This window comes from Equus quagga, chromosome 5 (assembly GCF_021613505.1).
Source record: "Equus quagga isolate Etosha38 chromosome 5, UCLA_HA_Equagga_1.0, whole genome shotgun sequence".
Lineage (NCBI taxonomy): Eukaryota > Metazoa > Chordata > Mammalia > Perissodactyla > Equidae > Equus > Equus quagga.
The window spans coordinates 46758457-46775279 of record NC_060271.1 but is presented as its reverse complement, the minus strand read 5'-3'; the positions used below and the strand labels follow the sequence as shown (position 1 = coordinate 46775279).

Sequence of the window (16823 nt, the reverse complement as noted above, 5' to 3'; positions counted from 1 at the left end):
GGCTCGAACGGAAGGGGCCCGGCTGGGGACAGTAAATGCACGGTTTGTACCGCCTCAGGCCTCAGCAGCTCCCACCGAAGCACGCCCTTTGTCCCGGGAAGTCGCCCGACCCCGCGGACCAGGAACGGCGGCTTTCTCAACGCGCGGCCGCTGATAAGGCCTTTGTGCCGTTGGAAACGGGCCTGAAAACGCGGCCGCTGTCGTGTGGACCACGGCCGGCCCGGAGGACCTCCGCGCCCTGGCGAACGCGGGGCCAGCCGAGTTTGCGAACGTTTGCGGCGATTCCACCGCACGCCTCGCCCCCTCCTCCAGGTGGAGGCAGGTCGGGCACACCCCCCGGCCCCGCCCCGGGGCCTTGCGATTAGCACTAATAGCGATTAATACCGTCTACGGCTCAAAGTCCAGGGGGCCACCGCTGCCGGCCCGCCGCCCTCCTGTCCTGCGCTCGTGCCCCCGCCAGGCGCCCGGGGGCGGCCGTCCTGTGGGTCCCAGGCCGGGGAGGGGGCGCCCGGGGCGGCCGTCCTGTGGGTCCCGGGCCGGGGAGGGGACGCCCGGGGCAGCCGTCTTGTGGGTCCCGGGCCTGGGAGGGGGCGGCCGTCCTGTGGGTCCCGGGCAGGGGAGGGGGCGCCCGGGGCGCACAAACCTACTCCCCTCGGCCCAGCGTGCTAGACCCTCCCGCGGCAGCTCCGGGGGCTGCGTCCGCGTCCGCGGGGAGGGTCCCCCGAGAGGCCAGGAGTTCTCAGAGGGCGTAGGAGGAGGAGTCCGGCAGCCCTTGCAGCGAGGTGGAGTGTGGAGAGGTCCCAGGAGGTCGGGGAGCCGTCGGAGCTGGGGGGGCGTGGGGGGGGGGGGGGGACCCGGGCAGCCTCGGAGTGCGGGTTCCAGGAGGTCTGGCGGCCCTTGGAGGGGCTTGAAGGAGAGCGTCCGGCGGCCCTAGGAGCCGAGGCGGGGTGTCTCGGAAGAGCCGGTGGCACTCCGGGGGGTGGGGGTCCTGGGAGGCCGTGTGGACCTTGGAGGGGGTCGGAGAAGGAAGGCCAGCGGCCTTGAGGGGCGCAGAGGACGGGGAGGCCGAGGCGGGAGGGCCGCGCCCTGTGCCCGCCAGCCGGGCTGGAACGGGAGCCCAGCAGCCCGGCCCGCGGGAGGACGCGGCCGCCTCGGAGCCGTGCGCGGAGCCGGGGACGCCAGGTCAGAGCGCGCCGCCGGCCTCGCGGGGCGGGGGCGCGGGGCGCAGCCCGGGAGGGACGCTGCGGGCGGGTCCACATTGCCCTCTAACGGGGACCCGCAGAAGCCACCGCCACTCCGGCCGCAGTCGGACCCTTCTTTCCCCAGCCTGCGCACATGGAGCGGCGGCCCGCGGGCGCTGGTGGCGCGGGCGGGCACTAAGCATGCGCTTGCTGGATGCGGTCGCTCGCTGCCAGATGAAGTGCGGTTGTCCTCGCGTATTAATAACCCATGACTCACCGTCCCCGGACGGCTCCGCGGTCATCCGGGCTTTGTCAGAGCGTCAGATGCACTTTGGGTCCGATTTTGCAATACAGTGGCTCATCTGATTTTTTTAAAAACAATTATTCAGCCACTGTGTGAGTTTTTAGGTAAAATGATACAAAACTGAGATCTTAATAACAATTGGCTTGATTACAGATGTTAATATGGTCCAGTTTCTATTCCCCGTTTTAAAATCTTTCATTATTTTAGCGACATACCTGAGAATAATTGCCAAGTAAAATTGCAAACGAGTACAGGGAAAAGAAACTTTGCACATTACTAAGGTCTACATGCCTGTGCGCATTTTTCTGCTGTGTTTTCCGCTGTCCTGGAGTCCTGGGAATAACATCCAAGTGGGCATTGGAGACGCTGTGGCTTTCTGTGTCTTTTGAGAGTTCGTTGGTATCGTTCAGAGTTAGTAGGGGCTGGTGGCATGTGAGGGAGTCCACAACTGGACCGGGCCTGGGGAGAGGAGGAGAGCTCAGTCTTCCAGATGTTTGGGGGGGCACAGGAGGTGGGCAAGCTGTGTGCCCAGCTCAGTCGGGAGCATGTCCAGCTGCTGCTGGGAAGCCTGACCTGACCCTTGACCACTAGGCCTTCCGTGAGGAGGATGACTCTGGAGGACTGCGGAGGGGGAACGGCCTGGAGAAGCCTCAGCCCCCCGGGGTCTCCCAGGGTAGATGAATTTGTCTTGGGTCTTTCTCTGGCCTCCCAGCCAGTCCTGTGGCCGGAGCTTCAGGCTCCTGGAAGCTCCTTGGTTTTTGTTAACCCAATAGAGACCCAAACACCCATGTGCCGGAGTGGTTGGCAGTGGACTGGCCTGAGAGAGAGGCACCCCACAGTCTGACCTTTCCAGGTTTAAGATGCAGGATTCCCTGGTGTCAGCCCTGCTCACGTGTGGAGTGGGTGCCCCCCCCCCCCACCTGGAGGATCTGTGTCTCTGGTCTCCAGAGAGTGCAGGGGGGGGTCCTAGGCAAGATGTGGCAAAAGCAAGGAAGGCCCCAGTTCTGTCCCAAAGTCTCCCAGAACTTTGCAGCCTGTTCCCTGGGCTCCATCCCAGATGGCCCCTGCCCTGCTGACCCTCTGAGTTGCTGGAGTTTTCTAGATCTTGGCCACCACCTCCAATGCAGACGCTCCTTTTTCAGGAGACACGTGGGCAAGCTATGGTGCCGCTCAGAGTATTGAGGCCGGATCTTCCAAATTTAACTCCCTAGACCTCAGAGCCTGTTCCAGGCTGCAGAACCCACCCTCAGCCCCTCCCCGCTCCTCCCTGCTTTCAGGGGTGTCCCCATCGCAGGCCCCCAACTGCCGCTGGCACCAAGCCTGCTGCAGGCACACAGTCCCCTCTGCCTCCCCCTGAGGATGGCACCCACGCTCATGTGAGACTCACAGCCTGGTGTCCTGGCCCCGGGGACCTCTCTCTGAGTTCATGGCCTCTTTCATAAACATTCAGATTCACCCTCTAGACCCCAAGCCCCCCACCCAGAATGGCAAGGGGTGTCTCACATACACATCGACAAAAGGAACCTGAGAACCAACCCAGGCCGGGCTCTTGGAGAGAGCCGCTGTCCCCAGTCCATCCCTCTGGGACACACCCTGCTTGGGGACTTTGGGCTAATCCTTGCCGATTTAATTTTGCATCCCCTATACCAGTATCTAAAAACTGGATAACACCAATTTAAAAGGGCCTGTAGTCATTTTGAGCATATTCTGCAAACTTCCGAGGGGAGCCCCTTAGCAGCAATCACAAGGCAGGTCAAGCGGCCTGTGGGCTGGGCGTGCACAACGCGGCTTTCAGAGCAACAAGGACGGCTGCGCTCACCCTTTCTCTCTGGTTTCTCCATCCTAGATTTATTATAAAGTCATTAAGGACATTGAGCCAGGAGAAGAGCTGCTGGTGCATGTGAAGGAAGGTGCCTACTCGCTGGGGACGGTGCCCCCCAATCTGGATGGTAAGCCCCCACCCTCAGGAGCAGAGGCCCAGGAGCTCCCAAGGCCTCCCATCCCTTCATGCCACATGCGGGGGGCCAAACATCCCTGAGCTACTTCCCATGGCCCTGCTCAGACCCCCTGCGGGTAGAACCAGCGTCCCCTCTCAACCGAAACACTTCTCTTTCCCGTTCCTTGGGTTCCATGAGCTGCCCCCTGACTTCAAGATAGACCCTCAGACCACATGGGTGAATGGATGTCGTGTTGCCTTATATCTTTGTAGCGGTCGAGTCCTGGGGGATTCTTAAAAACTGTCTTATTATCAGTAGCAGCAGCATCTTTTGCTCTTCCCACTAGTTAAAAAAAAAAAAAAAACAGTTTTGTGGGTTCGAGACATTGGTGCCCTAGAGCTCTGTGCCACGGGAGAAGTTTCCCTCTCGTTTACTAGAGGGCCAAGACGGCATACACGTCGTGGAAGGTAATACCCATCTGTAGTTAGCAGCCAAAAGCCCAAGAGAAATGTTAAGGGAAAATTTACTTAGTGAGAGGGAAAATTTACTTGGTGAGAGGGAAAATGTAAGCCTGCGGGTGGGTCTCATAGTGGTATGGTGCATCGGAGCTCTTCCACCAGGACTGTGGGAAGCGCTCTGAATGCCCTTTCCACAGGATTCATCCCTGGTCTTTGTCCAGTAGACGTGCTTCTCTTCCTTGTGCGTCCACACCCACGTCCTTCTCAAAGGGTCTTGAGAACACTCCAGTCTCAAATAGGCTCGGATTTCTGAAATACACATTTCTTTTCCTTCATCCACGTTGTGAAGCAATGTGCCCATTCGCTTGGGGATTCTGGAACAGTTGTGAGTGGCAGAGGAAAGTTGGTTCGAGGCACGCTGCATTAGCAACAGAGGGTTGGCCCTTTAACCACCTGGGTGCCGCTGCTGAGCAGATGGCGTCTTTGAACGAGACCCACAAGTGGACAGAAAAGTAGTCTCCCCTTCTAGCTGTGTCCGAAGCTAACAATTCTGCTCGCGCTGAAGGAAGGGGGGTGGCTGATTTTTCCCTTCCTGTCTTGCTTTCCCTCCCCTCCAACATGCCAAGGATGAATGCTTAATGCCACTAACAGCAAGTTTCTCTAAGGAGCCACTCTAATGTCATGGCATGGAGTGGCCTTGGCTGGGCCAGGGAGCTGGGCATCAGAGTTAGCAGGAAGCCTCCGAGAGTCAACACAGAGATTTCTGCCTTAATTGACCCTTTTGGTCCCCGGGCGTGGCCTAGCATTGAGGGTCCTCTCTGATGCAGCCATAGTTCATGTTCCAAAGGCATTCACCACAGAAGCACGATTTTATGAGCTGGGTCCCATCCGTGCTCTTGTCTAAAGTTTGGTTTTAATTAGACCGTCAAGAAAAGAAAAATAAATGGCTGAGTCTGGGTAACAGGGGATGGTCTCATTTTCCTTAAAATAATTGTTGAAAAGACCTATGAATCTTAGATAACACACGAGAACTCGGAAACATAAACCCACTCAACTCAAGGAGAGAGCTCAGCGAGGCTGTTTCATTTCTGTAACGAAATTTCTTTCTTCCAAAAGGTTTTAAAAACCTTGGTTCCAATTTCGCCTCCGACCCCGGGTCCTAAGTAACCTGGGTCTGCGTTTTCCTGATAACGTAGCCAACGTTTGTGGGCTAATTGCCTTCCACACACAATAGTCCAAGAGCAAGTGTTTGACTTCCACGCACTTTGCTGTCAAGATCGTTCTTCTGCCCCCCGACAGCCACCCCCCGCCCCAGTTAAACTCTGACTCACACAGAAAGAAAATGCAAAAATGTTCCTCACTAAGATAATTATCATAAAAAATCTTTTATCCCGGCCCCGGCTGAATGCGTCGGCCCCTTATCACGGCAGGAATTTGGAGTGGCTCTTGAGCGCTCCTGAGCCTCCAGTCTGGTAGATTAGCATGTAGATGCCACATAATTGTGTCCCCCTCAGCTCTCGGAAGCCATTAGGCACTGATTTATTTTCCTCTTACATCCCTGCTCTGCCGTGAAGAGTTGCTGATGGAACTTCAGACGGACGAGCGAGGTGTGCAGATTTGACAAACGAGACGTGGGCTGCCACGCGTTGGTCTAGTTTGGTTTGGGTAGAAGAGAGGGCTCTGCCCCACCCCCGGCCCCCTGCGTGCCCCCACCGGATTCCCGTGGAGAGGATTCAGCTTGATTCACAATTTTTCGTGCCCTTGTTGGGGGCAGGGGGCTTTGCCGGGGACAGTGTTCAGGTGTCGTGGAAGAAACGAGGCCCTGGTTTGCCAGCTCGCTGGGGAGAGAGAGCCCGGGTCCTGCCCCTCTGGGGCTGCAAACGCTCTTTCCAGCCTGCAGCTTTGTAAAGAAATGCAGGTCCAGTGTTCCAATAAGTGGTTCAGAGCAGGGGAAGCCACTTTCAGACTCATTAGTTCCAGCGACTTTTTATTTCGTTTTTACTCTTTCAATGGAGAGGGGAAAGATTTCTCTTTCAGGAGAACTTCTTGCTCTTCGAAGAAAATAAAGAAAATCATTTCCATTCAAATATGCTTTTCTTTTGAGAAAGGCTCAAAATGATTAACTTTTCCCCTCTCCAAAAAAGGTCAAGAGGATGTAGTGTATTGTGTATAAAGCACGTGAGACAGACAGATAATATAATATAATATGATATAACACAATATAATATAATGTAACAGAATATAACCAGGATGTAACATACTCTTTTAGTATTTCTTTAAAATGGAATGGCTTGTGCTGGGAAAATGAAAACCACGTGGGCTGTGCGTGTCCTTGCTGCCCGCATCCAGCGTGCCCCAGGTGTGTGTTCAGTGCCAGCCTTACCTGCCTGGAAGTCCGCAGGAACACCTGTCCACACCCCAGCAGGAGTGGGCAAGGCTTAGATTCGTCCTGTCCCCAGCTCTGTCCTCCGATCAGGGTAAACCCGGGTCCATGGTGGGACGGGGAACGGAGGAAGAGGGTGACATTTATCTCCACGGTTGGTTCCATCTCCTCCAAGGCACCCTCGAATGCCGTCAGAGTGAAAAATCAGGCTGAATTTTCATTCCAAATCCAAATTTCACATCAAAACTGGAAAAATAAGTTGGTCAGTGTTATTGGATGGGTGGGGTTGGCATTTTTTCTTGTCTTTGTTTTCAAATTTCGACTTCTGTGGTTGTTCTTAGTTTGGTCCAGAAAGACTAAAATACAAATTGCATTTCTAACTTAATCATGATGCCGTGGGAGGGCTCCACCTCAGCCTCATTCCAGCCCAGGACGTCAGAATAAACCCGCAAGAGCAGTTTTGTGGGGTCTGTGCATCCAGCTCTGCTCTGAAATGGGACTCTCGGCCCTCGGCTAGAAAGGAAATCCACACCACGCACGGTGCATTTCTCACACCCGCAGTGGGAAGTCGGGGCTCCACCGCCCGTTTCCTGGGGACCCCACAGTACAAAGGCTCCAGTTCCACGGCTCTGCCACTTCCACTCAGTGCTCCAGGCAGGTGACTCAGTGTCTTCCAGCCTCAGTTTACCAATTATGAAGAGGACGTAAAAATAGTCCCCCTGCGTGTGCATGCATTGTCGAGAGGCTTAGATGTGAGAATACTGTAAAGTTCTCAGGACAGTGCCAGCCATGTGGAGGCTCCTCAGACCTCGGGCATTCACGTTATTAGTCACACTATTTCACAGTAGACATTTTCCTGAAAAGGGTTTGCGTTCTCGGTTTCTATTGTAAAGGCAGGCTTCGTGGACTTGCCGGCTGGTTATTCTGTAAAGTGCATCATCGCTGCCCACCTCCCCCATCCCGTGGATCATATTTGGGGCTCCACCCTGGCACCTGAGCGCCGGCCCTGTGCCTTGATGGGTTTTGTTTTCGAATCTTCTCTGACTTTGCTCTCCCGTCGGCCTTGGGGCCCCTCGCCCCTGTTCCTTCTGCCCAGCCACTCTGTCCGTTGGTGGGAATGCCAGGGTCCTGCTGGCCACTGTGTTTGCAAATGCTCGCTTAAGGGTCCCTGGTGTGGCGTCCTCTCTGTCTCCTCCATCCCCGAGTCCTGTGGTTTGTGTGGGCCGGCTGCACAATGGACTGGAAGGAGGCGAGAAGGCCAGCGTCTGGGGAGACGTTCGGGAGGGAGCCTTCCAAGTCCCGGAGGCCCAAGCTCAGGCCCCTGCACCCACTCACGGCCCCAGAGTAGGGCTGGGTGTTGTAACCTGACTCCCCAGACGCTGAGTGCGAGCTGTTTTTTCCCTTCCTCTTCTTGTTTTTCTCCAAACAAGCGCTTTCTTGACAGCAGACTCCCATCAGAGAGCTGGCGGGGACGCCCGGCCTCAGGCTGCGTCTGCCCAGCGCAGGAGCCTGCCGGGCCTGCCCCATCCGCACACGTCCCCAGGCAAAGACGTGAACAAAAGTCACAGTTGGTGATTCGGTGCTTGTGAATCCAAGGGTGTCGGCCAGCGCCCAGGGGGCTTGGCCAAGGGCACCTAGAGCAGCTCCTACAGAAAGGTCCCCTTGGGCGTCAGAGGGTGCTGGGTGCCCACCAGTGGGGATGCTGGGTGTGGCCAGACACCCGGAGCAGTGTCTCCGCCCTTAGGCTCGGGGAAGCTTCCGGTCCCGGGGAGGTGGCCCTCCCTCTCCCCAGCCCGCAGTGCCCAGGCTGCAGAGCTGCCCACCCTCTGCTTAGCACTGGGAAACAGTTACCGTGGTCTCTATGGCACAAGGAGGGGCCGGGGCAGCCCCCGTCCCCCTTCCCCCCACCGCCCCACCTCCTTGGCTCCTCCACCCCTTAGGTCAGGTCCTGTTGGTCAGCATTCAATCCGAAGTTATTAAGGCTGTGCTCAGTGCCGGGCGGGGTCCTCGTGCGTGTGCACACACACACACACACACGCTGAAACACATGCACACAAAGACACATACTCACACTCAAACGCACAGTCACAGGTGCACACACTCATCCACACTCACAAACCTTCACTCTTGCACACAAATGTGTGCATACCATCCCACACACATTCACACAAGCACACACTAACACACGCACACAAGTACAATCACGTAACACTTGCACATTGACACACAAATACACACACATATTCACGCATGCACAACTGCATACACATTTACACAGACACACAAATGCACACAAGTGCATATTTGCACACAGATGTGCATGCATTCACACATATACACACACTCAACACCTAACACAGTCAACCACGCACACGAACATGTATACTTAACATTTCTGTGCATTGCTCACCTAGCACACAAATGTGCACACGCGTGTGCACAGAAACATTCACATGTGCAAAGTAAGCACACACATGAACACACAAAAATGCGCAAATGTACACCTGCCCAAACACTCAGGCACACTTGCCCACAGATGTGTGCTAGTGTGAAGATATGCAAACACAAATTTTCCACACTTGTAGCCACATACAGAAACACACATGCACATTCACACATGTGCACACATACACGTGAATACATAAACGCACCAACACAAACATGAGGGTAGAGGCACAAAAATGCCTACAAATTCACACAAGGATACATAGACACAGGTGCAGGTAGGCTCAGATCTTCACACCCATGCGCACACAGTTGCACACCCACGCACAAGAAGCACACGTGCATTCACACATTTGCTCACAAGCACACACATGCACACCTTTCAGTTCATTTGCACAAGAGCTTTAGTGCACGTGTTCTCCAGACCTGAGAGGGACCCGGGGTCCACCTCGGGCGGGGATGGGACCCGCTCTGGGGAAGAGCTGCTGTCAGGCGGCCGCCAGCGGGGGGGGCCTGGGGAGGGGCCCGGAGGTCGTCCCCCCAGGAAATTTACAGCTCTGGGCTGATTGTTTGGCTTGGCACAGTGGTCAGGATGCCGCCTCGTAAACTTAGTAATAGCTGCCCCTCTTTTAATTTGTTTGACCTTGACGACAATAATTTATGATATGCATTAGAGCTCTGTCGTCTTTTTTCTCCTAATTCATAAACAAAGCACTTGGCCTGGCTTCCTTCTCCGCTCCCGAGTGGGGGCCTTCTCAAGCCCACAACGACCTCGACGCAGGGAGGGGCCCAGCGTTTCTCAGTGTTTCTTTTGATGCAGACCTGGGTCCCTGTGGTCTCCACACCCTCTGGGCAGCCACTCCTAGGTCGGGGATGAGGGCAGGAAGGAAGCAGGAGGGGGAACAGCCAGTGGGGGAGGCAGGCCCCACGGTGTCCCGCACCCCCTCGCGGCCCTGGGCCCTGGGGCAGGTCTCAGGCTCGCCCACCCGCCTCCTGTCCTCTTTCTTGCAGAGGAGCCCACGTTCCGCTGTGACATGTGTGATGAGCTCTTCCAGTCCAAGCTGGACCTGCGGCGTCACAAGAAGTACGCATGCAGCTCGGTGGGGGCCACGCTCTACCAGGGCCTGGGCGAGGAGCTCAAGCCGGAGGGCGTGGGCGGCACGGGCAGCGACGGGCAGGCCCACGAGTGCAAGGACTGCGAGCGGATGTTCCCGAACAAGTACAGGTGCTGCCCCTCCCCTCCGCCTGCTCCTCTTCCCTCCTCCCTCCCCAGGAGCCAGTCTGGGACAGCAGGGTCAGCGGCCCTGGGAGCACAGAGGGAGCCTGAGAAGGGCAGAGGTCAGCCCTCATCCCTCAGCCCTGTCCATGCTGGACGCAGAGGACTCCAGGGCCAGCTGGAGACAAGGGTCCCCTCGAGCGCGGCACACCTCAGGGGCAGGTACCCCGGCCCATTCATCTGGCGCTGGGGACAGAGCAGGCCCATGAGCTGGCGGCTGGAGGCCACAGTGCTCCCAGCTCTGACCGTGAAGGCCAGGCCTCCGGTCAGAGCCCCCCCACCCCGGGAGGATCCACAAGTTGCCCTGTTGAGACACCGCTGGCCTGGCCATTCTGCACAGTGAGGGCTGAGCTGTGGGGACAGACTAGAGGGAAGTCAAGAAATGAGGGCCAGACCCCGAGACGTGCAGGGGTCGAGCCCCAGTGCTACTTCTGCAGTAAAGTCCGAGACAAGGACGGGGGACAGCAACACCCTGCTGCCCAGGGGCTCGTGGAGTGGCCTGGCCCTCCAGACACGTGAGTGACTCCTTCTCAGACAGTGGTCAGGAGCAGGAGGGGGTACCCAGGAGTCCCCTTATCCCTCCACCCCGGGCACCAGCCTCTGCTCCCCATGGGCAGCACCTGTCTGTCCAGGGAGACTTCACAGACATGGACACAGAGTGCCAGGCCAGCTGTGTGACAACTGGACATGGTCAGCCTAGAGCAGGCCCAAGCTGCCAGGCAGGATTCCAGGGCCCGGCAGGATTCAGGACCTGGGATCTGGGGCCCTGGGGACTGGTGGGATCCCCTGGGCTTCGTGGGGAGAAGCCAGGACACATGGTCCCAGTCCTCTAGGGACCCGTGACCACTTTTCCAGTGTGGGTCCCTCCTCCTGCCTTCGAGAACGTCCTCCAGGACAGCCTGACAAAGTCAGAGTGAAACCCCGTCAGGTCACTAACTGGCTGTGGGACTGGGGGAACTGATGCCCATCCCCCCACGGCTTCCCTGGGGACGGGAAACCCTCCACCCTGAACAGATGACGGAGAAAATAAGTGTTTGGGCAAATCCTGACTGAGGCCCTTGGCGGTAAGCGCTGTTCAAGAGGGTCCGTGTTTTCTTTACATAAACACATAAATCACAATTAACAACAGGGAAAAAGATACAATCTGTGCTGCGCAGGAACCAAGCGTTTCTGATCTAATGGATGGCTGGGCCCCTAATTAACGGGCCGTGATGTATTGCTGCTCTCTTCATGAAGATTAACGGTCATACCTGGGACAGGAGGAGAAGCGGGCTGTCCCCCGAGAGGAGGGGATTAGGAGCTGCTCGTTCATCCAAGTGCCGCGGCCTCTCCCGGGCAGCTGTGCCCTCCCCACCCCATCACATCTCATTTGGAGACCGGCTCATCCACCCCGGCCTACCTCCTTCATGTGTGCGTGGCGGGCTCTCGGCCTGGCCAGGCGGTGTCCTTGGGTTTCCCAGGCCTCACCCAACCCTGGGGCTCATGGCAGTGTCAAAAGCTTCCAGACTCCTTTTTTCTTAGGCCCAAGGTTAGCTTCACTGTTCAGATTGTCTTGAAGAGCCGCTGGGAAGTGAGTTGTGGTCCCGCCCTGCCTCTGGCTGCCTGCAGGGTGGTCTTGGACAAGGGCCTGAGCCCTCTCTGGGCATCGGCTTCTGTCCAGGTACCGGCTGCCTCCCCATCTGATGTGGGAAGACCGTTTCTGCCCCTCCATCTCCTTGCCCCGTCCAGAGAGGAGGTGGGCAGACACGCTGCGAGGACTCGCTCTGATCCCCCAGCAGGACCTGGTGGGGGTTCCGAGGGGCTGCTGAGAATAGGCCGTGCTGGGTTCAGGGCCCCTCTTCCCGGGTGGTGGGCCCCACGGTGACCCCCGTCCTCTGTGCACAGCTTGGAGCAGCACATGATCGTGCACACAGAGGAGCGAGAGTACAAGTGTGACCAGTGTCCCAAGGCCTTCAACTGGAAGTCCAACCTCATCCGCCACCAGATGTCCCATGACAGCGGCAAGCGCTTCGAATGTGAAAACTGCGTGAAGGTAACTAACGTATGTGAGCCCCGCTCCGCGTGCTCACCGGCCCGCCTGCGCCTGCCTCGCCCCTGCCTCGCCCCTGCTGTAAAAATCCAGATGAAGGGTGGAGAGCGAGTGAGATGCCCGGGAGTCATCCGGCTCCTTCTGTTTCCCGGGAAGAGAGGAAGTGTGCTGGGCCATGCAGCAGGAACGAGGCCTGAGCGGCACCAGACCTGACTCCCCTCCAGGGAGGGCTCCTGCCCCCTGCCCCACCCCCCCATGTGGAAGGTGAGGCTGGCAGGGGTCAGCCTCCCCACCCGCAAGCCATCCCATATCATGGCACTTCAGCTTAAAAACACTTTCTGTGTTCCTGCCTTGAGCATCCTCGCAGCCACAGTTTTCCTGGGAACTGTTATTGAGGAATCAGAGTCTAGGGGAGGCTGGGCGGCTCCCCTAGGGCTGTCGGGTGGGTCATGGCTCCAGCAGAGAGCTGGTTGGCCAGGCTCGGTGTAGGGAGCAGAACGGCGAGTGAGAGCCCCATCCCTCGACCAGAACTGCCTGGTTAGGGCAGCCAGAGGCGACGCGAGCCCACAGTGTCCGTCTCCCCAGGTGTTCACGGACCCCAGCAACCTGCAGCGGCACATCCGCTCCCAGCACGTGGGCGCGCGGGCGCACGCCTGCCCCGACTGCGGGAAGACCTTCGCCACATCCTCGGGCCTCAAGCAGCACAAGCATATCCACAGCACCGTCAAGCCTTTCATATGTAAGTCGTCCCCAGCCGGGCCGCTCATCTGGGGCAGGCGCTCTTGGAGGCAGGCCCAGGACAGGACAGACTCCTCAGCCTCTTGCCCGCCCCTAGGACTCCTGTTTGTTCCAACACTCCTGCTGCCATGTGAAGCCCCGGCCCCATTGCTCTCTGGTGCCACCTTCTCTTCCTTGTACCCTCTCCTTTTGTGATTCGGCTCTCTTGGTCTGGCCTCCCTTTCCCCTACAACCCGCCTTGGTCCCCACGCTTATCCCTCCAGTGGCCAGAGGTGGCAGTGGGTGGTGGGGAAGGACCTGCAGGAGCCAGTGGCCCGCCGTCCCATTCCCACCCCGCCCCATGTTCATCCAGCGCTGCTCACCCTCACAGCCTTTGGGGAACCTGGGGCTGCGTGTTCACCGCTGTCCAGGGGCAGGGGTTGGCCATAAGCTGCTGGGCCCCTGTCCCCATGGAGCTTACCCCCCAGTGGAGAAGACAGAGGCTAAGCCATATAAATGATAACAGCACATGTGACAGGCCTCAGCCTGGGGGGCAGGAGCCTCTCTAGGTGCCAGGGGGTGGCCCAGGGTGGGGTGGGGGGCCACTGCCCCTGCGAATACAATGGGAGGCCAGGATGGCCCAGCCTCTGAGGACAAGCAGGAGTGATCCGAGGGGGCGCCTGCGGAGGAGGCGCCGGACAAGGGACTTCCAGCACAGAGGCCTTGAGGCCAGGATCGGTTTAGGGCTTGAGTGAGGAGAAGGAAGAGGAGAGGGGTCAGACATCACAAGGCCCAGGTCCCGGGCACCTTGTGGGCCAGTGCAAGGTCACGACCCCAATTTTCAGTGGGTTTGGAAGCCACTGAAGGTTCCTCTCTGCCTAGCATTGTGCTGAGTCACCATTCCACTCCAGCATTGCGCTGAGTCATCATTCACACGAGATTGTGCTAACTCATGTCACACAAGTGGTGTTGAGTCATTTCACACCAACGTTGTCACTAAGCCATTCACACCAGCGTTGCGCTGAGTCATCGTTTCACGCACATTATCTCACGGCATCCTTACAGAACCGTACAGAGCAGGGCTGCACCATCTCCAGCTGACAGAGAGGGAAACTGAGGCTTAGAGACAAGTGACCAGGCGCTGGAGGCCATGCTGCGGAGCCTGAGTTCTAGCCCAAGGGGCCTGGCTCCTGACCCCGGGTCGTGGACCAGGGCCTCTTGGGCTCCAGCACATCAGTGCGAGAGCAGGTGACTCTGCGAGCCTGGGGACTGGGTCAGGGTGTCTTCACCAATGCGGGGGCTGTTCAGGTGCCAGACACCTGCCCCAAAGAGGCCATGCCAACTGGCCAGTCAAGTCTTTGTTGGGTAGCTGGGACTGTGCCCCCCTCCTGCCCACTGCCCCCAGCCCAATGTTCCAACTGTCCTCCTAGAAGTGACTCAGACCATAACCCACCTGGGTCACTGGCTCCCCCAGGCGAGGAAGCAAAGCCCTGCCTGTCGGCCCCTCCTCTAGGGCAGTCTTTCTGCTCACCCACCACCTCCTTCACCTGCAGGCCCTGGAAAGAGAGCATCTGAGCAGTGGTGTGGGCAGCCCCACCGCCTGGCTCCAGGGGCAAGGCCCACTCCCTCTGAGGGGAGCTGGGAGGAGGCAAGCTGGGTGGCGGTGGGGCTGGGGGTCGTGACTTTGCCACTGGAGGTGCATGGTGTCCTACTTTCCGGGGATGAGCATCCCAGCAAGTCCCCCTATGGGAGGGGGTGCGTATGTGTGCACCAGATAGTAGCTCAGAGTTTTTAAGCTGAGACTCAGGAAAATTGCATGCAGGCTTAAGAGCTCTTGCCTTGTGGGCATGCACACGAGCTGTGTGAAGTCTCACTGAATCGCGTGGATCACATGAGTTCCAGGAGCTGCCGTTCTCTGGAAGGATCTGAGCCCGCTGTTCCCGCAGCCAGCACAGCCTCCCCTTGTGGAGGTGGAGAGCTTGGGGCAAGCTGGTCCGGTCCTTGCCAGGGGCCAGCGCTCTCCGCCTGCTGCCGGGCTCCACACTCGCCTTGGGGCCTTGGCTTTTGGCTAAGGGGCAAAGCCAAAGAGAAACCTGCGCTTGCCAGGTTGCATGTGTGAACATTTCGTTCAGAGAGGGTGGCACAAATTCTAGAAGTCAGACATGAAGCACGATCTTGTGCATCCTGTGGCCCACGGGAGGGGGCTGTGGTGAGGCCTGGAGAGAGAGCACTGCGCACAGGGCGCGGGGGTACCCACATGGCACTTCTAAGAGGAGAGCAGTCGCTTGGAGGCACACAGTTGCCACCAACTAGTTGAAGCCGGATAGTCGCTAGTGTGCACAGACTCTGCATCCACCCCTGGGCGGCATGTGGGTGCACACCCACGGCACCTGTGGATCAGCACCAAAACCTGGCTAGAAGCTCCCGTGCCCCCTCCTCGATGACCAGGGTGGTCAAGTGTGTGCATGTGAGAGAGGAGGTGGGGTATCTGGGCGCACAGGCAGGCAGTCTCCTGTGGGCACTTTCCAGAAATTTTGGAATGTGTGTGTGTGTGTGTGTGTGGTGGGGGAATGTGCATCCACACACAACCTACAAGGAAAAGAAACTGCTGACCGGGACAAGTACTGGCCAGGGCCCCTGTGGGTCCTGGCAGGGCCTGGGCGGCACCCTCCATCAGGCACTGGTCCCCACGTCCAGCTTGCTGTGGGCTGCCCAGGCCTATCCCAGCCCCTGCAGGCAGCCACCTCGCTTTGCCAGCTCTGAGCCAGCTGTCAGCCATCCTAGGTCTGGGACTTGCCTCTCCCGGGACCTCAGTCTCCCAGAGGCCTCTCTGTAGCCCCAGCATTTCTGCAGGAACCCCCCACCCATCATGTGAGCAGGTGGATGGGAACGGAGGGTTCCCAGGTTCCCTGTGCCCAGGCTTGGCTGCTGGCCTGGGAGGCCCCTCCTGGGAGCTGCCTGGGGTAGGAGACCTGCTCACGGCCAGTTTCCAAGCTCAGGAGGACAGCGGCCACCAACAAGGCACTGACAGAGCCCTGCTGGGGCCGGGGGTATGTCACAGAGCCCTCTGGAGGCTAGCAGAGCCACGGGGGTATTTATAGACCATCCCCAGGGAGCAGCACCTCTGCATTGGCACCTCCCAGAAAGGGCAGATGCCGTTAAATCAGGCAGCACGTTCTCCCCCCAGCCTTGAGAACGTCCCGCCATGCCAGACGACCAGGAAGGCAGAGCCGCTAATATAAATAGATATTGTGATTAAAGAACACAATAATCTCAGGGCCAAAGCTCTTGGCTGGAATAGCGTGACATCAGGCAGTTGAGGATTTGTGGTGAGCAAGAGCCACGCTGAAATCATTGTTTCCACTGGGGCTGCGTTTAGGAAGCAAATTGTCCTGCAGAGAGAGACACACGCAGGGTGTGTGTGCATGCATGCATGCATGTGTGTGTGTGTTCCTCACTTTCTGGTTAGAAAAACAAGAGGAGAAAGAAAGCTGGCGATTTGCAGATACTCCACCACAGGCCATTGGGAAAATGGCGAGACGGGGTCCGCTGGGCCTCGGGTGCTGGTGCTGGGCTCTGGCCGGCGCTGCTGTCTCCTGTCAGGAGCAGAGCAGCCTGCTGCCTCTGCCTCCCAATTTGGGGAAGTGTCACTTTTCTCAAACCTGGAACCAGCGCCTCTCCGCACAGCCCAACTGGGGCTTCCCTTCCATCCCCACCTTCAGGACACCCCCAGACAGTGACCGTGCACCACCAGGAGCGTGTTCCCAAAGCCCACACTCCCTGAGAAGAGCCCGAGTGGGCTGGTCCCCCAGAGGCCTCTGTCTCCTGGGTGTGGGTCGCAGGGCCTGGGACAGAGAGAGGAGGGAGAGAGTTGGGATCGTTTTCAACTTTAGAAAGCCGGAGATACCCTGGGGGGTTGGTGTTTTCCTCTCTCCCCTATGGGGACAGTGTCACCAAGTGGGCAGGCAGGTAGGGCCGGAGTCCCAGGCGAGGTGATGCAGCTGCAGACGGGGCTGCATGCCATGGCGTCACCCAACACTGGGAGCGATTTCAGAAGACCTTGGACCCCAAACTGCAGACACTCTTGGGGAAG

General features: G+C 58.1%; 1 protein-coding gene across 7 annotated transcripts in view; it reads left to right on the top strand.

Annotated features, from left to right (window-relative positions):
• Window positions 1-16823, top strand: part of PRDM16 (PR/SET domain 16) — a 345259-nt gene that overhangs the window by 301832 nt on the left and 26604 nt on the right. For all 7 annotated transcript variants that reach the window (XM_046661923.1, XM_046661927.1, XM_046661922.1 and 4 more), the window contains 4 exons: window positions 3332-3434; window positions 9720-9933; window positions 11869-12016; window positions 12599-12752. In XM_046661923.1, coding sequence (XP_046517879.1) covers window positions 3332-3434; window positions 9720-9933; window positions 11869-12016; window positions 12599-12752 — 619 coding nt within the window. The remainder of the gene's footprint in view (window positions 1-3331; window positions 3435-9719; window positions 9934-11868; window positions 12017-12598; window positions 12753-16823) is intronic.